At 41.8% G+C, this 22533-nt stretch overlaps 1 protein-coding gene across 11 annotated transcripts in view; it reads right to left on the reverse strand.

Moving 5' to 3' along the window:
• Positions 1-22533, reverse strand: part of APC (APC regulator of Wnt signaling pathway) — a 182925-nt gene that overhangs the window by 92987 nt on the left and 67405 nt on the right. For 10 of the 11 annotated variants that reach the window (XM_075932018.1, XM_075932016.1, XM_075932017.1 and 7 more), the window contains 2 exons: positions 6838-6922; positions 5604-5805 (listed from right to left, as the gene is read on the reverse strand). In XM_075932018.1, the coding sequence (XP_075788133.1) occupies positions 5604-5805; positions 6838-6880 (245 nt within the window). In that variant the 5' untranslated portion in view covers positions 6881-6922. The remainder of the gene's footprint in view (positions 1-5603; positions 5806-6837; positions 6923-22533) is intronic. The other variant, XM_075932014.1, reaches the window with a different exon arrangement.

Below are 22533 nucleotides of genomic sequence, written 5' to 3' on the forward strand. Positions count from 1 at the left end.
GAGAAAAGATTTTCAAAATTGATATTAAACAACTCTAAACAACCAGAATCTATTCACAGAATATAAAAATGAACACAAATGATTGCTATTCTTCTAGAAGATGCAGAGTACTTAGTCTGAGGAGTTAGAAATTCTGGGGGAAGTACAATGTGCTTTGTGAAATGGAAGCAGAAAAGGATGGTGGAAACAAGGATGAAAAAAAATAAAGGAAGCAACAGGGTTCCATAAACAATGTAATAGATGCCCTGAGGGAATGCCTCCAATTTAGTAATGGCAACATGGGTGAGGTCAACCTGAAGAAGAGCTCTGCATAGCTCAAAACTAGTCTCTCACAAACACAAGTTGGTCCTACTACAAAAAAAAAAAGATATTACCTCACCCACCCTATTGCTCTAATATCTTGGGACTAACATGGCTGCAACCACACTGCAGACAACAAAGGAAGATACTTAATAATAATCACAAACTGCTTTTCTGACAAGTTAGCATTTCACATGGGCTCTTTCTTGAAGCACCTGGATTTAACTAAAAGTTGGCTAGTAAAGAGCTAGGTAGGAAGATAAAAACTGCCTTACTTTTGGGAATCAATAATATTCCTCTGTTAAAAGGATGGACAGAAACAAAACATCTACTACACTATTTATACTCTATAACTACATGTATACTAAATATTTTCATTGATATTCTTAGCCTATAAAATGAGAAAACATTAAAACAAATAAAAAAATCCTAACAAATAATTTCCTATAAAAATGACTGATTTTTATAACCTTTTTTAAATTCCAAAAGGCAAACCATGTACAGTTGTCCCTTCTAAGCAGTTAATGCAAAAACATGCATGAACATGAGAAATCTTCGAAGCTAAGTGACTTAGATAAGCAACTTAATTTATTAGGCAGTGATCCTTGAACTGGCAAAAACTGGGAAATGCTATTAGTTTCTACTGAAAATACCATCAGAAAGTTTCAATTTCGTATGAATGAAAACTGGCATTAAGTTAGTGAAAATTCAGAAATATTGTAGCAGAGATAATACTTAGACTGAACACAAACTTGGTACCTTTCAAAAATCTGAAGTTTCATTAAAATCCCCCAGGACTAGCAAACATTACCGGTAGCCACTAAAAATGCCTAAGAAAGAGGCAACAAAAGTGAGCTAGCATCAAGAGGTAAGCAGTAGACACACAAAAAGAGTGAGAAAAGGTCAGAATCAACAGAGGAAACATACATATAGAAGGGAAGACAAAGCAGAAGAAATACAAATATTTTATTAGACTATATCCCAATATCTCGTCAGTTCCAGACAAGTTGTCCAATCCAGTTCTCTGCTCATGTATTACAGGGGTGAGAAAGACCACAATACTAAGCTAACTAAACTAGAAAAACAAACAGGGCTTGACCCTTACTCAACAGTTGGACATCTGCCATTAGGGATACTGTTTCACTCTAACTTCTGAAATGAGCTTTGGAGAAACAGACAACAGGTTACAAAATGAATTCTAAACATGTGAAATCACAGATTAAAATGTATTAACAGCTGTAGCAGAGTAACTTACCTGAGAGTAAATTTTCATATATTTTATTTCTATTTAGTAAAATGTGTGGAGTATAATGGGGTAAATTTCATGGCTGTAATACATCAGAAAACTGTTCTAAAGGTTAAACCTCTGTGGTCTGGTCTCTCTTATCTGGCAACAACTATAGTCTGGCAGGTCTATGGATTTTGTGGGACCAGAGAGCCCCAGCAGCAGAGGTTGCTTGTAGCCCAGAACAGAGTCAGCCAGCAGGGCTAGCGGGGCAGAGGATCCCGTGGGGCACCAGAGCCCACAGTCAGCAAGGCAAGGAAGCCGGTGGGAGTGCTGGAGATCGCAGGGCGAGGCCACTAGGGCCTCCAGCAGAGCAGTGAGGCTGTCACGAGGTCCAGCAGTGCTGCTATGAGGCTGGTGGGGCCACTGGGAGCTCTGGCAAGTCCACTGTTAGACCAGCGGGACTGCTGAGAGCTCCAGCGGCGCTGCCGGAGCTCGCTGGGAAGAGGAGCCCAGAAGGGAGGCTGGCGATTCCACCAACTTCCCTGGTCCAGCAAGCTCCCCTGTCCAGGACCAGTCAGATCCCGAGAATGCCAAATCAGGGAGGTCCAATTATTCTTTGTTTTAAACTTTTAGGCTATGGCTACACTCGCGGCTTCATGTGCAAGTAATATGTAAATGAGGCTAAGTGTGGAATATCGCCGAGCCTCATTTGCATACCTAATGAGCCACCATTTTTTTTTAGAAGAGGCTCTTGCGCAAGAACGAGCGTCTACACTGCCCCTTCTTGCGCAAGAAAAACCCTCTTGCGTAATGCCGTTATACCTATTACTTTTCAGGAAGAATGGCGTTGCGCAAGAGGGTTTTTCTTGCACAAGAAGGGGCAGTGTAGACGCTCCTTCTTGCGCAAGAGCCTCTTCTGAAAAAATGGTGGCTCATTAGGTATGCAAATAAGGCTCGGCGATATTCCACGCTTAGCCTCATTTGCATATTACTTGCGCAAGAAGCCGCGAGTGTAGACATAGCCTCAATGTATGTCAAAAATCCATTGAACTTTCAAAAAGGTTAGGGGGTTTTAAAAATAAAATAAAATACATACCTGATAAATATTTCTATATTTAAGAATACAAAGTTAGCATGCAAACATGTCAAACAAATTTAAACACAAAACATAGGAAATGACATTAAAATACTATAAAACAAGTTTCCTTATAGTAACTGGTTCTTCAAGATGTGTTATCTATACATAGTACACTTTTGTTGCGCATTTACCCTAGGCACTCGAATTTGGATTCTTCAAGCCAGCAGCATCCACTGGGGGCTGTACTTTTATTCTGAGGGTCATTGTGCCTGTGAACCCAAGAAGAGCAATGGCAAGGTGACCCCAATCATCCCTCCCGCCCAGTCCTTTCAACTATATAGGTGTTCTCTAATATACACACACACACACACACACACACACACACACACACACACTTACTTACTTACTTTTTGGTCACTGAAAGCAGGAACTTAGATCACAGTATATAGGTACTAGGAATCTATTTGAATGATTATAAGAAGGCTCTACCAAAATTAGCATCAAATTTTGATGTTTCTATTATGAAGCAATGTTGTGTAAGCATGTGAATAATTTCAAACGTATTTCTATTATTGGAACATTTTTAATAGAAACTACTGAAGCTGCTTAACCCCAGTGGGGTGAGTGGGCTATCGTGCTCGAAAGTGGATTTCAATTATCCATTTGATAACCCAATTTAACACAAGCAGAAATCCAGTTCAAAAGTTTATGTCAATACACACTGACCTTGCATGCTCATCCATACCTACATAAGCAACAAGTAAGTAAGAGGATGCCCTAAATGACTTAATTCTATCTAGATAGAAGGATAATACTGGTGTGAACTTTACTTTTGCCTTTGTTGGAATGTGGCATAGGAAAAATACAGACAAGTATACTACAGTACTTGGATGAAATGGAAGTCTAAGACTAGCTTTGGAAAAACAAGATCATCCTGCTGTCCCTATGAAATACCATGAATAGAAGTTCCATCATACTACTGCCCTTACAGTCAATATTATAGTCACTACAAAGGCTATTTTGATGGACAAGTGGAAGAGGAAATATGTAGGTAGGGACTCTAAGGATAAAACCATCAGCAATAGGTCAAAATCCCATGGTAGGAGGGATTTGCTGGCTAGGGAGAAACCTGAATAAGGACCTTCAAGAATCTAGCTACTGCAGGTCATGAGCGTGTTCAATGGCCCTGAATAGGAGCATGTCAAGATCAAATGACTGCTAGGTGAACCTTAAGGGAATTTTCAATCTTCAGTTCTTTAAGGACATGAGATAATCTAGTATATCAGGTATGTGAGTTTGAGACAGAACCAATATTGGTGAGATTTACTGAATAAACCACCTAGAAGAGTCCTTTCTGCTGAGAAAAAGGATATTTTATACTTCTGCAGAGTAGCTTTTCTCTCTACTGATATTAGTCGGGAGGCTTCATGGTATGAGGTGCATGGAAGATCTGAAGGAAACATCTGCTTCTTCCTTTTGATATTACATCTGGCTGAAGAACTACAGTAAAACTCCAATACAGTCCGGCATCCAATAGTCCGGCACTCCTGATAGTCCAGCATCAAAATGGCAAGAGCCTAGTGAGTGACCTTTGGCAAAAAATGAGTCACAAGGTAACAGCGGCAGCAGCTGAACTGAGCAAAAAGGGTAAAAAAGGCTTAAAAAAACTAAAACATTACAGTATACTGTATACAGTATGTACAATAAAAAGGGTTTAGAAGACTTTATATACAGTATATAATATATACAGTATATATATATATATAACCAGCTTATAGTACCTCCTGATAGTCCGGCATATCTGATAATCCAGCACCACCTAGGTCCCATAGGTTCCGGATTATCGGAAGTCTACTGTAATTAGATGGGAGGACAAACAGAGATTTATCAGGTTTAAAAATCTGAACTGCCTTGGTCCGACGAGTGCCAGCATGATCATCTTAGCTCATTAGTGATGATTCTTGGGAGTAGTGGAATCAGAGGATATGTATACATTAGATTTGGAGTCCAGACAGAGATCTCTGATCCTGGCTATCTCTGGAACTCAACTTGTAACATTTTTTATTCCCCTTCGTCACACATAGTTCTGTAGCAAATGGACCTAGCTTTTTGAAAATGATTGCCTACCTCACTGACTGTTAGTAGTAGCTTGAAAACTGCCTGCTGAGGAAGTCCATCACAACATTCTGCAAACATGGTACATGAAGTGCAATTTTCATGCCTACACACCAATTCCCAACATGTATAACCTCTTGAAAGAGAAGTTCAGATCTTGCTCTCTGCTGTTTGCAAATATAAATCATCACTGTAGTGTCGTGTTATGAAGCAAATGACTAAGATTTTTAGAATCATTAGGGGAAAAAAAATCACCCTTTGCTCTAAATTTTTTGTTTATAACCAAAATCTGTGAGATTCTGAAGGTCTTACATCTGAAGTCCTGTTCTTTAAAAAGAGCTTCAGGTAAACTTCTTGCCTTTTGTGTTCTGTTCAAGAAAATCTTGCAAATGGATCATCTCTCTAGAATGTGCCTTGAAATATGCTGAGGCATAAGTACCTTGAATGTCCATTATTAAAGGGCATTATTGACTCACAAGGACACATCTTAAACCCAGTACCAGATGAAGTCCTTTTTTCTGCCTTTTTTTTTAAAGCAAAAGAAAACACTGAGTAACAAACATGCTAACACTATCTCAGACACGGCTGACCTAAAGAATCCACAGTCAGCTGCCTCAACTGCAACTGTGGATCATATAAGGACAAACACTGTACATGTTTTAATTGCTACTTTCTTCTTCTTTATTTAATGGAACCAGAAATCTACAACAGATGTAAGTATTCATCTACTTCTAATTACTTGTTGTCCAAAATAAATACAAGTGATGCCTGAATGATATTAGAATGTGGGGATTTTTTCATTTTATTTTAAAAATATCATCAAGTTTATATTTATAAAATTAAAACAAGGTCAAAGCACAATGAACACCAATTAAAAATTACCTTTCTTTTTCTAGTTCTTCTAAATAACCAGTGCTCTCTCTGCTTCCGTTCATAAACCCTCTTCTTGGAAATGATCCCATTGGAACAGGGCTGCATTCTCCAGAACGACTTGACACAGATCCTTCCCTACTTCCATATGAACGCAAGGACATCTTTGGCCTTAGCTTCACTCCAGGAAAGTTACTGCTATCCAAATTCAGTTCTGAATGAAAAATAAAGAACAAATCTTTGAAGAGCAGAATCTTAACAACAAACCTAAAAGATTATTTGCACTTTAATTTTATATTTTGTGTGTGTTTTTGTGTATATATTTGGCTTCAGGATGGTGGAAACTAGGGATGTTAAAATGCAGATAATTAGGTACCTATGTAACTGTTAAATATCTTTGCAGCTACACACGGCAGGTTCTGCAATATAAAGCTTATACTTCAGAGCCTACAGCACAGCCAGCTCATTGGGAGCCAGCTCCCAGCTGCCAGCCCTACTTCCAGGGAAACAATTGTGCTGTGGGCCCTGCAGTATAAGCTTTATACTTCAGAGCCTGCAACCAGGGGAGGCAGATGGCTCCCACCTGCCACCCTGCTGGCTGTCACCCTGTTCTTCTGTCTCTATCACAGGGAGCAGTGCAGGGTGCGTGCCAGCTCCCTGGGAGCCAGCTTTTAAGTTGACTCCCGGCTCCGTTCCCAAGGAGTTGGCTGCCTGTCCCCACACTGTGGGCTCTTACAGAGCCAGAAGCACAGTATGGGAGCTGGCTCCCTGAATGCAGAGCAAGGAGCCGACACGTAACCTTTATGGTAACCAATAAGCTCATGCTTATCAGTTAATCATCTAAATAGTTAACTATTACATTCCTAGTGGAAACAAACAAGTTCTTCTACAAATCCCAAAGCAAATATTGTGTAAACCAACCAACCTTGATTGTACATTTGGAGGATCATGTTATTAAGCTAAACAAAAAGATAATAAATCATTATTGTGCAATAAAAGTCAAAAGTAGTTTTACTGAAGTTCAATAAAATGTAGCTTGTTTATCAGTAGTATTTTGCATGGAGACTTAGGTACTTCAGAGAATTCTATTCTAAGGGATTTAGGATCTTTAGTCCCATTTTCAAAAGTGACAAGGTTTTTAAGGGTCAGAGAAAGTCAATGGGACTTGGTATCCTTCGAAAATTACACCTTGGCAACTAAGATTGGCAAGCAAGTAAACCTACTTTAAAAAAATCTTCAAATTTACCTTTAAGCCGCTCCAACAAATCAATTTGTCCAGAAGAAGCCATTGCCTCATCTTCAATGCTTCCTTGTAGTTGCTTCAGCACCTCCTGGGAAAAAAATGGAGCACAACTAAAAAAAGATCCAGACAACAACTGAAACAGGTGTCTCTTCTTCCCCAAATATCAGATTTTATTATAATAAATAATGCAATATTGGCTCAAGCCCATTACAACATTTAATCTGAACAGCAATCAACTGTCATTACAACGATTTTATTTGATTTGATTACAACATTATTTCAAACATGATTGCATTCAGGAGTTTGTTCCCTTAAAACAACAAATGATCTTTTACAGCATAATTCCTATCTGTATTTCAAGGAGTTGGGTGTTACCTTTGTGTTACACATGGCAAAATCAAGATGTGCAAAAGTGAAGGCCAAGATTTGCAAACTTTGTGTGCCTACAATTAATCTTGCAAATCGATTATTTATGAACCAAAATAAAAGCAGCTTAATATTCAGAGGTACTTGTAATGACTTCAAATAGAAGCATAGATGCTCAGTTGCCAAAGTTTTTCCATAGAGACTCATCACTTCAGTGACTAAATATTAAAGGTCGTAACATATTACTTCTGCTATCACCTGCCTATCAGAAAAAAACTTAATACTCTAACACAGGGTTGGAAACCTAGGCATGTGAGCTGATTTTAGTGGCATGTGCGGTGGGAACTCAGCCCCCTCTCCCCCATATGCACTGCCTCTGGAACCTCGCAACCAGCATGCAGCTGCAGCACCAGCTCTAGGGGGAAGGCGGGGACACTGCAGATTGGGCCATGCATGAGCAGCCAGTGCTCCCCCTTTCTCCGCCCACCCAATTCCATTCCTAAGTCACGCAGCAGTGAGCTGGTGGAAGCAGGTGAGCTGCCGCGGCTGGTGGTGGGTGCATGGGGGCTCAGCCAGGCAATCTCCTTTGGCAGACGAGCTGGGACTTGGGCCAGGACTGGAGCCACTCTGACTGCTTCTTGGTGGCTGGGGCCGGAATTTGGGCAACATGGCCCAATGGCTGCTCCTCTGGCAGCTGGGGCCAGGGCCACATGGTAGCAGTGGCTTCTCAGGCTGCTGGGGCAGGGACTAGGGCCACTGCAGCTGCTCCTCAGCAGCCAGGGCCAGGACTTGGGCCACATGGTCTGGCGGCTGCTCATCCAGCATCTAGGGCCAGGGCTGCGTGGCGGGAGTGGCTGCTCCATGGGCCGGGGCCACATCTCACTACTGCAATTGTGATAAACAGGTACAGTAGTGGATGGTGGACAAATGAATTAAATATATGAAACTAAATATAAATATCATACTAATTTACAGGATACATAAGTGATACAGGGTTAAAAATGCATCAAGGACATTTTAAGACTAAATCAGGCAATCAGATTCCCTAGGAACAATCTGAGATGAAAAGGAATGAATTTAAATACAAAACTTCATAAACCTTGAGTGACTAGCTTATGTAGGAATGTAAGTGGGCTGGGGAGTTTAAATTCACCTTTCCACACACAACCAGAGTGTTAGGCTGCAAAACAGACCCTTCCTGTCCCAGGGCTACTGTTCCAGTCTGTGCTCCAGTAAGTGGCTACTTCACCCCACTTATACTACAGCCAACACATTTACTTAAATATGGATCTGATGATCCCTCCTCTGTTCACCCAGATATGTGCAGAGCTCCTGGCAAAGTGGTTACTGTGCACATATTTCCCCCCGTATGGCCTCCAACTCAGAGCTTAAATATTGAATGTGGTTGATGGCCACATCACTGGTGCATTTCATTCTTAATGAATATTATTGACTGGAAAAATCAATTGCATATGTAATATGACTGAAAAAAACTATTGGGGTATGTCTACACTACCCCGCTAGTTCGAACTAGCGGGGTAATGTAGGCATACCGCACTTGCAAATGAAGCCCGGGATTTGAATTTCCCGGGCTTCATTTGCATAAGAGGGGAGCCGCCATTTTTAAATCCCCGCTGGTTCGAACCCCGTGTAGCGCGGCTACACGGGGCTCAAACTAGGTAGTTCGGAATAGGAACCTAGTCCGAACTACCTAGTTCGAGCCCCGTGTAGCCGCGCTACACGGAGTTCGAACCAGCGGGGATTTAAAGGTGTACCGGTAGTTCGGAATAGGAACCTAGTCCGAACTACCTAGTTCGAGCCCCGTGTAGCCACGCTACACGGGGTTCGAACCAGCGGGGATTTAAAAATGGCGGCTCCCCGCTTATGCAAATGAAGCCCGGGAAATTCAAATCCCGGGCTTCATTTGCAAGTGCGGTATGCCGACATTACCCCGCTAGTTCGAACTAGCGGGGTAGTGTAGACATACCCTTGCTCTTTGCATACATGCATAGTACTGACTGGAAAAACTATTGCTCTTTGACCGTCTCTAGCTTCTCCCATATGCATTGGCCTGGTGTTATTATGAGGCACCCAAAGCCGGAGGGAAGAAGAAAAGCCATCAAAATAGCGTATTTTTTAAAAAACAAAAACAAAAACAGAGACCCTGGCAGCAGAAAGAATTGGTTCTCAGCCACTAATGGTGGTTCCTAAGAAAGCAAAGTCAGATGTTCACTCATTTCAGCCTTCTTGGAGAGATGAATACGGATTTGTTCAACATAAAGACTGTGCTGTTTGTGCTCTTTGTTGTGAGAGTATTGTTTGCCCACACATCAACGACATTTTCAGACAAAGCATGAGAAACATTTCAAGATGAGGCAGACAAGGCTGAGTCAATCAAATTGGCCATCACAAGGTACTGAAAGCAAAGCAGTATCTTTAACTTTAATGACTAACTTCTGTGTCATTAAAAATAAAGTCACAGAGGGAAGTTACAAAATCGCACATTTGATTGCAAAACATGGAAAGCCATTTACAGACAGAAAATATATGAGAAGTGCTTTTCTCAATTGTTTGTTCAATAAAGACACAATCATCTCCAGAATAAAAGACTTACCCGTGCTTGCCAGATCAGTTGAGAGGCGCATAAGTAAAATGGCAGAAAACATTAACAAATAATAGACGGTGGCATTAAAAGATGCAGTGGTATTTAGTGTTGCACTTGATGAACGTGTGGATATGAATGACGTACTGTGATTAACAGTTCTTGCAAGATACTGTGACTCAGATGAAGTTCGAGAAGAGCTATGCTGCCTAAAATCCATGCATGGCACAAGAACAGGGGGTGATCTAGTGAAGATGCTTGTTAATCATTTTGAGGAAAGGGGACTTGATATGTGAAATATTTTCAGTGCCCCTGCTATGGTCAGAAAATGGAAGGGATTTGTAAAGATCACTGAGGATCAAATTGGCCACCTGATGGTAAATTTTCATTGCATTATTCATCAAGAAAATCTTTGCCAAGATTTCTAACTCTCAGCTTAATGATGATAACTAAGGTGGTGAAGATCATGAATTTACTTGTTGCTCAATCTGACTTGATGCATTGGCAGTTTCAAGCTCTGTTTGAGGAGATGGACAGTGCATACAAGGACATTCCGCTTCACGGCAGTGTTTGTTGGTTAAGCCATGGGAAGGTTTTGCCACACTTTCGGACTGTCTTGATGCAATCAAGATCTTTTTGTCAGAAAGAGATCAAAACTATCCTGAACTCGATGATGACAAATGAATCACGCAACTAATGTTTCTAACTGACATCACTGCGCTTCTAAATGAACTCAACCTTCCTCTGCAGGGTGCAGGCCAAACTGTTATGGGTCTTTTTGAAACATGAAAAGTTAGCATTTGTTGCAAAACTCGCCATTTTTTTTCAGGACATTGACACCTCGACTTCCCGCTGTTTCCAACATCTAAAAGAACTATTGAAACATTGCACCATCAGTGTTGTTGAGATTAGAATGTACATACATGCAAGAACTTGCATCAGAATTTTCTGACAGTTTTCAAGATTTCCAATGTTTTGGCCTGATGTTTTCCTTTCTAATCAACTCAGACAACTCTGATACCAGCTACATGGATTTGACAGTGTTTCAGTGAATGGGTGTTGAGGATTTCAAAGCTCATTGAATTACAATGCTCAGACTTACAGGCTTTGAAGTTTAGGGATCTGTGGCACACACTTGAGGCTACAGAGAGAGATCGCAGGGTCTCTATCATGACCTGTTGGAATTCCCTGCCTGTGCAATTTGACTGTTTGAAGAAAGTGGCATTTTCATGGGTCTTAGCATTTGAATCTACATACTTCTGTGAACAGATATTTTCACATATGAAGTCACTTCTTTTTCCCTCCTGGAGCCAATTAATGACTGAACACTCAGAGGCTTGTTTGCTGTCTAAAGTATCAAACTATGAGCCTGAGATCAGAGAACAAAGCAAGGCAAAGCAAGACCAAGGATCACACTAAATGGTAAGATCTGCATCTTAATTTATTTAGAATGAAGCTGCTGTAAGATAGGACTTTGTTGATTTTAAAAACCATCAATGGCACGCAGACCCGTAAATAGAAGTGAATAAGTTAAATCTCAGCATGCCACTTCTGAAAGGTTGCTGACCCCTGCTCTAGGATTTGAAGAAAACCTCTTTCCACTCTATATCACAAAAGCAATGTTTGATCAAATTATTCAACCGAGCAAGACAAAAAAAACAAACAAACCATGATGCAGAACAGAGTCACAATAAAAACACTGATTACTGAATTAAAATGGGCTTCTAAGCCTCTAGGCTCCTAATGCTCAATGGCCTAAATTCAGGTGGACTAATCAGATGTGAGTTAGGTCTGAAAGATTTTGCTATTATAATGAAAGCTCCATCAATAACAAAAATGAATGGAAAGGCATGGCCACAAGGCAACCTCCACAAAGGAATAAAAAATTCTTTGTCTTGTCTCATGGTTTAGAAACTGCTTTTACAAGAAGCAGTAGTCACAGAGACAGACTATGTCCAAACAGCTCATGTCCACTTAACTATTATATACCGATAACTGCTCAGACATCAAGAATTGTGCATATTTTTGGTTACTGTTAGAAACTTAAATTCTAGACAATTACAATTTTGTTCTTTCTATTTTAAGGAAATGCCTACTGAGACACTCTTCCTTAATGCTAACTATTTCTGGAACACACAGAGCAGATACCAGATAGATTGTGTTCCACTAAGGGGGTTGGGGCAGAGGAAGAGAAAGACTGGAGTCCCTTAGAAGCCAAACTGTTCTTTATTGTGACAGGGATGTGATCTTGAAGTGTCTCTCAGACCCTAATTATTGTCCTCTAGGCAAATTTCAAATATAAAGGTGTTGTGGAGACACCTCCATACTGTAGGGTGATATAATTTTCCCTATACCAACTAAGGGCCAGAGCACAGTGCAACTACACAGCCACTCCAGTCTCTGATCTGCATCAGTAGTTGTGGTCTGCTGTTCAATTATAGGCCAGTCAATATCAGCCAGTGAAACTGTGTAATTCAGACACAATAACCTGACCTCCATGGTTCCCATGCTACAGAGAGCTATATATGAGGGGTGAGAGAGTCTTTGAAATGAGTTATACATTTTTGAAACTCACGGAGAACATGATAGAATATATACTAAAATAACACTCATGTTTCTCTAGACCAGTCAAATTATTTCTTAAACTACATTTTAACTGTTTTCATTAAATAGTCATGTAGCAATTTTCTATCCTTACAAATTTAAGAGTTGTCACACATGGTATAAAATATTTTACACCACAGCGATGAAAATTAATTTTTTTCACATAAGTCCAGGGCCCAATCATGCAAGTGTTTCTTCTGCTGTAATTCCACTGATTTCTGCAGAACTAGTGAATGATTTTGAAATGATCTCTTTACTCAGAACTGAGGTACAGTTTTGGAAGCATTATTTTTGTTACATATGTATGGCCTTATCTATATACAAATTTGCAGCATTTTAACTAGAAGTTTGTTTTTAAACTAGTGCAAGTTTGAACGCACACATTTCTACTTCAACATGTCACTCTCTAGTTAGCTTAAGTCACTTTTTTACTGAAGTAAATAAACCAAAATCACCCAAGCCAAAACAAAAATATCTACAAAGGGGTTTGCAGTATTTTAACTAAACTGTTTTTTAAACATTTTCAAAAGCTATGAATTGGACACATCCAGCCCAACTAATTAGCTTAATTAACATGGGTCCTATAGTTGGCAAGTACTTACCCGTATATTCCGGCGTACAAGACGACCTCTGATGTTAAAAAACATCCCCCAAAAATCGGGGGTCGTCTTGTACACCGGATGCCCCGCCGCCGGAGCCCCTCCGCGGCATTGAAAGCCTCGGGGGAAGCCGGCGGGGGGGCATCCCAGGCGCACATGGGCTGCCCCCCCCCGCGGGAGCCCCTCCGCGGCTTTGAAAGCCTCGGGGGAAGCCGGCGGGGGGGCATCCCAGGCGCACATGGGCTGCCCCCCCGCCGGAGCCCCTCCGCGGCTTTGAAAGCCTCGGGGGAAGCCGGCGGGGGGGCATCCCAGGCGCGCATGGGCTGCCCCCCCGCCGGAGCCCCTCCGCGGCTTTGAAAGCCTCGGGGGAAGCCGGCGGGGGGGCATCCCAGGCGCGCATGGGCTGCCCCCCCGCCGGAGCCCCTCCGCGGCTTTGAAAGCCTCGGGGGAAGCCGGCGGGGGGGCATCCCAGGCGCGCATGGGCTGCCCCCCCGCCGGAGCCCCTCCGCGGCATTGAAAGCCTCGGGGGAAGCCGGCGGGGGGGCATCCCAGGCGCACATGGGCTGCCCCCCCCGCCGGAGCCCCTCCGCGGCTTTGAAAGCCTCGGGGGAAGCCGGCGGGGGGGCATCCCAGGCGCGCATGGGCTGCCCCCCCGCCGGAGCCCCTCCGCGGCATTGAAAGCCTCGGGGGAAGCCGGCGGGGGGGCATCCCAGGCGCGCATGGGCTGCCCCCCCGCCGGAGCCCCTCCGCGGCTTTGAAAGCCTCGGGGGAAGCCGGCGGGGGGGCATCCCAGGCGCACATGGGCTGCCCCCCCGCCGGAGCCCCTCCGCGGCTTTGAAAGCCTCGGGGGAAGCCGGCGGGGGGGCATCCCAGGCGCGCATGGGCTGCCCCCCCGCCGGAGCCCCTCCGCGGCTTTGAAAGCCTCGGGGGAAGCCGGCGGGGGGGCATCCCAGGCGCGCATGGGCTGCCCCCCCGCCGGAGCCCCTCCGCGGCATTGAAAGCCTCGGGGGAAGCCGGCGGGGGGGCATCCCAGGCGCACATGGGCTGCCCCCCTGCCGGAGCCCCTCCGCGGCTTTGAAAGCCTCGGGGGAAGCCGGCGGGGGGGCATCCCAGGCGCGCCTGGGATGCCCCGCCGCCGGCTTCCCCCGAGGCTTTCAAAGCCGCGGAGGGGCTCCGGCGGGGGGGGGGGGGCAGCCCAGGCGCTCCTGGCGGCTTTGCTCCCGGTGCCTCTGGTCTGCTGGGGACCATCTCCAGCAGACCAGGGACACAGGGAGCAAAGGAGGCGGAGGGGCGCTGGGGTATAAGATGAAACCCTATCTTTTAATTAAAAAGATAGGGGGTCGTCTTATACACCCAGTCGCCCTATACACCGGAAAATACGGTATTCTGTTGTTAGATAGATATATTTCCACACCAACTCATGATGAAGTGGGTTTTAGTCACAAAAGCTCATGATACTATAGATTTCTGTTAGTTTCTAAGGTGCCATAGGACTACTCATTGTTTTTAAAGTTACAAACTAACATAGCTGCCCCCTGTGGTTTTTAAACAATAAAACAATACTTTTGCATATAGAGATGGCCTAATTTAACACTATTTTCCTTATTCTGGGTATCTAGCAGAGAGAGATCTTAAGCATGAATGCTCCAGCAGATCTGAATCTATCTGTATGAAGTGGAGTTGTTCTGATGTTGTATCTACACTGTAAGTGCTACAGCATCACAACTATGCTACTTAAGCACCCTCATGTAGATGCTTCCTCCAGGGATGGAAGGGGTTATCCTTCCATCACAGCAGGTAATCTGCCTCTCAGAATTGGTTGGTAAGTAAACTCAATGAAAATATTCTTCCATTCTAGCTGTATCTACACAGGAACTTAGGAAGATATAGACATAGCTATGCTCAGGTGGAGTGACATAGCTATACCCAAGTGCAGACCAGGTCTCATTGATAAAATGTCCAAACATGGAGAAGTTTATACTGATATAAGCAAAGGAATCACTTAAAGATAGCAATGGAAGGTAGAGCACCATGGAAACATCAATTTATAGTAAACTTACTGGTTAACCTTGTGAAGACCTTACACTCAATTCAAAAAGCATTTCTGCACTTATCACAACTGATCATTTCCAAAATTTCAAGAAATGTTTTAGCCAGCAATCTCTGGAATCATACTGATTTGTCAACAATGAAGAATCAAAAAAATTAAGAGAGAGGAGACATGGGGGATAAATTACTCACTAGGAATTCTACACGAAAAAACTAAAAATGCTATGCATAATACTTTCTACATATTCTACATATTTTATTTCTTAAAATAATGCAATATAATCACATTGGTTTTAATTATTTTGATAATTTTATTTGAATTACAGTCCAACGGATGGAGAATAGAATTGGCAAGCATTGAAGTAAATCCCCAAACTCCTTTTAACAGTAATGCAGCTAGTATTGACCCTGTATTTCTAGTTATTAGTTAACAAATATATACAGCCAATGCTACATCATGGGCAACTGAAGAGCAAGTGCGGGTTGGGGATTCAAACTCACAATTTATATGATTACTGACGATGTCCAGAAAAGTCTGTAACAAACGGTTCATGGACCACATTTTGATAGGAAATTTTTTCAGTCCAAAAATTTAAACCTGTTCTAATCACTAAAGTACCATAAGCATTTATAAGGCCATAAAACAAGGCTTCTTGACATCACTATGACAATGTAAAGAAGCCTTAACATTTTTACATTTGTATTATACTCCCTGGGGAATTCATTAAGAACAATGGAAACACTTCACTAAGCAGACAAGCTGCTACGTTCTGCTTTGCCTGAAGGGACAGAGCCTGCCCCACAATGACCAACTTGGAAAGACCCCAAAGCCTTGCCCCTCCATGATGTGAAAGCTGCAATCAGAGTCTCTCTCTCTCTCTGTCACATACACACCCACAAACATACAAGACTGCCCAGCACCCCCTACATGGCAGTAATTTTATGTCTCTACCAGCTCCTCTGGGCACCCAAACGGACCTGCCTGCACTGCTGGGGAGGAACTTGAGATTAATCTTGTGGCTTTCCTTTACTTTCCCATTAGAAGTCATTTTTCTGCAGATAAGCAAAGAAATCTGGGGGGTCATGAATTCTCTGCAAATGCAGTGACACACAATTCCCCCAAGAGTAATAAATAGTCCCTACTATTTGGTTAGCACAGTCATAACTTCAGGCACCCATGGAATTGTCTCTAGATCAAACACCGGGTTCATGCCTTCCTATTTAACTAACCTCACCCAAACTTCCAATAGTTTTTAATATGTTGACACCCTTAATTATTTATTTCCCAGACAGAAGCAAAATAATGATGAAAGAGGGGAAATGGAGGTCATGGGGAAAAGGGGACATGCACACAGCCTTAATTCAATCTCACTAAATACAGGTAAGAATATGCATTCTGGGTCAAATTAACGGTCAATCTAGCATAGTAACCTGCCTTCAGATATGGGCAGGTGTCAGATACTTCAGACAACCAACAGAACAGGGCAATTTATCAAATGTTCCATCTCCTTTCATCTAGTCCCAGCTTCTGGGAGTCTGTTAGATCTGGGTTTATGATGACATAACTGTCCCTCTTTTTTACATGTTTTGTTTAATTATAGTGAGCTTCTGTTTGTTACATACTTCATTTATCTGAAACTTTAAATTTATTCAGAGTGTAGCAATATCAACTGATATGTTTCCTAAAATAAAATTGCTGAGGTAGGTATAAACAGCTGCCATAGATATTCCTATATCAGCATCAGGTTGGGTTGATGTGCAAGATGTATTGAATTTGCTTGGCTATTTAAATGTAAGCTCTTGTTTTTAAGTGGGTCAGTACTTAAATTCAAGTGAGCTTTCCTTTGAGATGCAAGGGAGATGCAGATTCTTGTCAATGCCAAGACAAAAATCTAGTTATGGAATGGCTTTAAAAAAGACAGTCAGCTGTCTATATTGTTGATTTTGACTGACAGTTCTGGGTACCTAGAATTCAAAAACAATTTAAAGCCTGATTTTGCATATTTAGTGACATGGTTTTCACATCTGAAGTTCCCAGTATTATCTACAAATGTACCTGACATTGACTAAAGTGACATTCATTTTCACACTACATCATACTTCATTATGTGTGTCTTGCCATGTTCATAAACAGAAGCAAGGATTAATTACCTATTAATTTTAGGTTTATGGAAACAAACTGGTGATTTTTTTTGTTGAATTTATTACACAAACTTTATTTATTTATTTGATTTAGGGTACAAAATAGGTTTAAATGTGTGTGTGTGTAAAAACAACTGTTTCTGATTAAGAGATTGCACACAGGGATTTCTCTCAAACTGTACAACTCGAGAGTGTAACTAGTACATATTCTACGTAATTTTGAATGACAAGATTTAGAACTGCAACCTAATTTAAAAAACAAATTTTTGCTTCTTGCACTTCTGTCAACAAAAAGGACCAATAGTTAGTTGTTTATACCTTTAAACCAAAAATGCTCAAAGTTTCTTAAAATTTTGTAACTGCACACAAAAGTGCAGCCCCAGTTTTGTGCACCTCTCCTAACACAGGTTTTACAAAAAGCAGGGCTATAAAAGATAAATATAAAAAAACCTCAAGCTGGTCCATCAGGCTAGTGTACAGAGCAATGTTAAAAGATATTGAAATAATGCAAAAAAAAAAATCCTCATGAATAATTTGTTATGCATTTGTAGAAGTATGACCCAAGGACCTCTTAGTATCAGCTAGCAGAGGATACATGTATACATAAAGGTTCCAGGATCTGGTTTCTATAAAACTGATTTGCCAAAGAATGCAATGTAAGGTTCCTACTGAAAGTTTGTCACACACCGGTACTCAATCATCAGTAAAAGTACGGATGGATAATATGTAAGGCATATATGTGAACACACACACAAATATTATGTTCTTCACATCAATGACTTGGAGCGGGTCACCAGAAAGTAGTAAGTTCCTTTCAAGTAGGAGACACTTATCTACCTGCCTAGCTATCTGGAGGTTAAGCTCATCTATTTACAGTCTGAGCAAAATGTTAATCAAACGATTGCAAAGTCTTCAATGCAGATTCTAGACAAGAAAAAACAAGCAGTAGGACTATCCTTTTAAAAAAAAAAGTGAAGACAACTGATCATTGGAATTTAATTGAGGGTGCAGAGATAAAACCAGTTATCCTTCATCTGGGAGACAAGCTGTCAGCTGACTTGTCTTGTGAATAAAAACATTATAGTGGATCCAGCTAGCTGATGCTGGGAGAGAAATTTCATGGGACTCAACCTTTTTGAGACCGGAGAAGGATTTGTTTAGGCTCTAGAAAACATGCTATGATTTTTTTTTATATGTACTCACGTCTCCACAAATTCTACTTACTTCTTCTTAAATCTCTGTTAAATAAACTTGTTTTACAAGTGCAGTGTGCAGAGCAGAGCGGTGATCCTAATAACTGATAAGCCAGTGTACACTATTCCTTTGGGAATAACTGATCTGTGAATTGTGTGTGTGTCCAGAGGAAGAGGGGACACACTAAGGGCTCGTCTACACTGGCCCCTTTTCCGGAAGGGGCATGTAAATTTCACCAGTCGTCGTAGGGAAATCCGCGGGGGATTTAAATATCCCCCGCGGCATTTAAATAAAAATGTCCGCCGCTTTTTTCCGGCTTTTAAAAAAGCCGGAAAAGAGCGTCTACACTGGCCCCGATCCTCCGGAAAAAGTGCCCTTTTCCGGAGGGTCTTACTTTGAAGTAGGAATAAGACCCTCCGGAAAAGGGTGCTTTTTCCGGAGGATCGGGGCCAGTGTAGACGCTCTTTTCCGGCTTTTTTAAAAGCCGGAAAAAAGCGGCGGACATTTTTATTTAAATGCCGCGGGGGATATTTAAATCCCCCGCGGATTTCCCTATGACGACTGGTGAAATTTACATGCCCCTTCCGGAAAAGGGGCCAGTGTAGACGTAGCCTAAGTGCTTGGGAGTTGGAGTACCCCTATCATTAACCTCTGAAGAGTGAGTGAGACCTGTAGAAGCCTAAAAGACACTGTGTGTGTTGCCAAAGGCTGGAGAGTTGCAGAACTGGCTCCTGATTGACAGCAGGCACAGATCAGGTTTCCCCACAATTAAGGTAGATGATAGCAAGTTGCTTCACAAATCCTGTGTACTCCTAGGAAGCATCACTAGAGCTTTCTTCAATATTACTATAACCTCCATAAAAATCTGAATTTGACACCTAGGTAGCAGTACTAATTATAGTAATAGCCAATCGCTTATTATTGCCTGTTGAAATATTATGATAGCTCAACTTTTCACTTTAGAACTGTGGTCACCAACAAATAGATTGGGATCTACTGGTAGATCTTGGCACCTCTGACAGGTGATCCTGACTAGTTTGGCCCAGAGGCTATCAAGCGCAGCACTTCAGCTGCTCCCTCCCCCGAATGCTGCGCATCTCCTGCCCTTTGCGTTGGAGCTGCCTCCCCCTCCAGAGGCCTTCCTGCTTGCTGTGCAGAGCAGGGAAAAGAGAGGAGGGGGGCACTGATGTCAGGGTGCCTCCCCCAACCTGTATTCTATCTCCACAGAATGAAAGAGGAGCACAACAGGGTTTGGGATGGAGTTTTCTGGCTGGTTTTGAGAGTGGTGCAGGGCCAAGGCAGGGGTCAACCTGCCTCAGCATCACTCTACCACCACCCAGGAGCCACCTAAGTATCCAGCTGAAGCCAGCTCCAAACCCCTGCCTCAGTCATGTACCCCCTCCTATACCCAAAGCTCTTGCCCTAGTCTGAGGTCCCTGGACCCAAACTCCCTTACAGAGTCTGTACCCTCTCCTGCACCCCAACCCTCAGCCCCAGGCTTAATTCAGAGCCCTTCTCACACTCTAAATCCCTCAGCCCAAGACCAGATCCTGTGCCCCAACCCTCTGCCTATGCCTGGTGAAAGGAGGGAGGATGGACGAGGGAAGAAGAATGGAGTGAATAGAGGCAGGGCCTCAGAGAAGAGGCACGAAAGAGGAGGGACAAGGGTATTTGGGTTTGAGGTAGATCCTGGGTTGCATTTAAATTCAAATTCCAAAAGTGATATTGTGCTTAAAAAGGTTGGAGACCACTGATTTAGGAAGATATCTGAAATGAAGTTAACAAATGGTATTAAGTATTAACTTATCAGTTTTTTGGCTGGTGATATTTTCAGTAAGAAAACTAGTAGCTATTTTCATCTGATGGCACTGTGCTCCAGAGCTGTCATTTTCTATAGCTATATATTTAATTCTGTTCAGTTTTTATAGTGCAAGTCCAATGTCAGATCATCTTAAATATCCTATTTTGTGCTTAGTGAGAATAGTATGTCCAAAGTCATGTCACTGACTATAAACATCACCAGCTCAATGTTGCCTAATATTATTCTCACAAAATAAATGTTTTTATTTGATTACCAATCAGTTGGTATTCTGTATGCAACCTTTAGAACTGTCTGCAAAGCCTATCTTCAAAAGGCAATGTGTCTGGAAATACAGTAACTGGAAATCACTAAGGATCCTGCAAAGACATAAAACTCAGTCATAGAAAGGTCATCTCTTCCCACTTTTTTAAAATGCAGATATTCATTGATAACTGGAACTGAAATACAGTTTGCAAAATGAAGAATAAGAGAATATGTTTTCAAGGTAATTCAGTATATATATTTTGGGAAAAAAATCCAAATTTATGTAATTTGACAAATTTACAAGCTGTATAATTGATTACTTTTAGCATGTGTAAACAGACTAAACCGTCAATCAGATATCTGGTGCTTTAAGAGGGCCAGTTTTGCAAAGCTGAAAACAACTGAGCCAAATCACCTAGCAGAAAACTTTAAAATGAACAATTGTAAACAGTTTTTAAAAGGTTTTACTAGATGTACTAGATATACTTGATTGTCCACAATCAAGAAAAAAGGCTACAGTTGATAATAAAAAATTCTGGGGAAGTGAGTGCAGCATCTCTCAATTTTTTTCATAACATTTTTTTTCATAAAATAACTATATAAGTTAACCCTTTTACAAAGCTCTTCCCCTCAACAACTTTCTGAGATTGAATTCCAGTCTAATTACATATGTATTTTTTATTCACTTATTTCCCACCTTTTAATGGAACACTTGTTCTCCCATTAGGATACAGCGAGAAGAGAAAAGGCCAATCTACCTTTTCTAAACAATTCATGATTATCAATATTTTTATCATGTCCGCTCTTCTTCATCTCCTAAGGTAACCATACCATTATTTCCAATCTTTCTCCATAAGAAAATGTTTAATCTCTTTCTAGTTCTTCTTGGAACCTCTTCGTTTCTTCCTTAGTTCTTTTTGAAATGTGGTGCCTAGTATTGCACACCGCATTCCAGATAAGACTGTAATTCTTTTTTATATAAAAGGCATTATCACGTGTCCAAGTCTGGAAACCTTTCAGGAAAGATGTGGACAGACTGGAGAGAATCCACTGACTCATCAAAAAAGACAAAACTTCCAGGTGTTGAACAATGCCAATGTAGAATTCATCAAAATAGGCAGCTAAAATAGGCAGAGTTCAGGAAGAGGAAAAAAGAACTCAGCAAAACCTGTGGAACACAGTGAAACATAAAAAATAACCTCAGCAAAGCTAAAGAGCACAAAAAGAGCTCACCACTGGCCATATAACCCAGAATGCTGAAAAAACAGAAATTGGAATTGGCAGGAAGGTAAATAACAGCAATATTATACATTAATCCAGCCATTGCTTCTAGGGCTATGTCTAGACTGCAAGCCTCTTTCGAAAGAGGCTCTTTCGAAAAATACTTTCGAAAGAGCCTCTTTCGAAAGAGAGCGTCTAGACTGCACGTTGAACTTTTGAAAAAGTGGCTTGCTTTTTCGAAAGAAAGCATCCAGTGAGTCTGGATGCTCTCTTTCGAAGAAGCCCTATTTACATTGAAGAACGCCTTCTTTCGAAAGAAGAACTTTCGAAAGAAGGCGTTCTTCCTCGTGAAATGAGGTTTACCGCCATCGAAAGAAAAGCCGCGTTCTTTCGATTTAATTTCGAAAGAATGCGGCTTGAGTCTGGACGCAGGTGAAGTTTTTTCGAATCATGAAGCAATTTGATGGAAACTATTAAAGTTGAAAGTATAACAAGGACAGTTGGTGGCACACAACTTACGGTGTGAGGGAAGTGAGGTATTTGTGCTAAACAACCATTAACTCAATTGGCCAAAACCAAAATAGTTTAACTGAATGAAGTTGCACTCACACGCTGTAACAATATACTGAAGACTGTGGGTTAGTGGGGCTGGGTCGTTGGTGGCTGAGTAGGTAGGTGCAAAGGGGGCAGGCACTGCCCCTATCTCCCAATTTTGCTCCTGGCCCAGAAACTCCAAACCATTCCTTACAGGCCATCCTTGCTATAAGTCCAAGATACGTTCCAAAAAAAACTTATAGCGAAACAACTTAAAGCAGAGTTTTTTTTTTCCTGAGGCTGACTTCCATTGTCACAAATTG

Source organism: Pelodiscus sinensis, chromosome 6 (assembly GCF_049634645.1).
Source record: "Pelodiscus sinensis isolate JC-2024 chromosome 6, ASM4963464v1, whole genome shotgun sequence".
Lineage (NCBI taxonomy): Eukaryota > Metazoa > Chordata > Testudines > Trionychidae > Pelodiscus > Pelodiscus sinensis.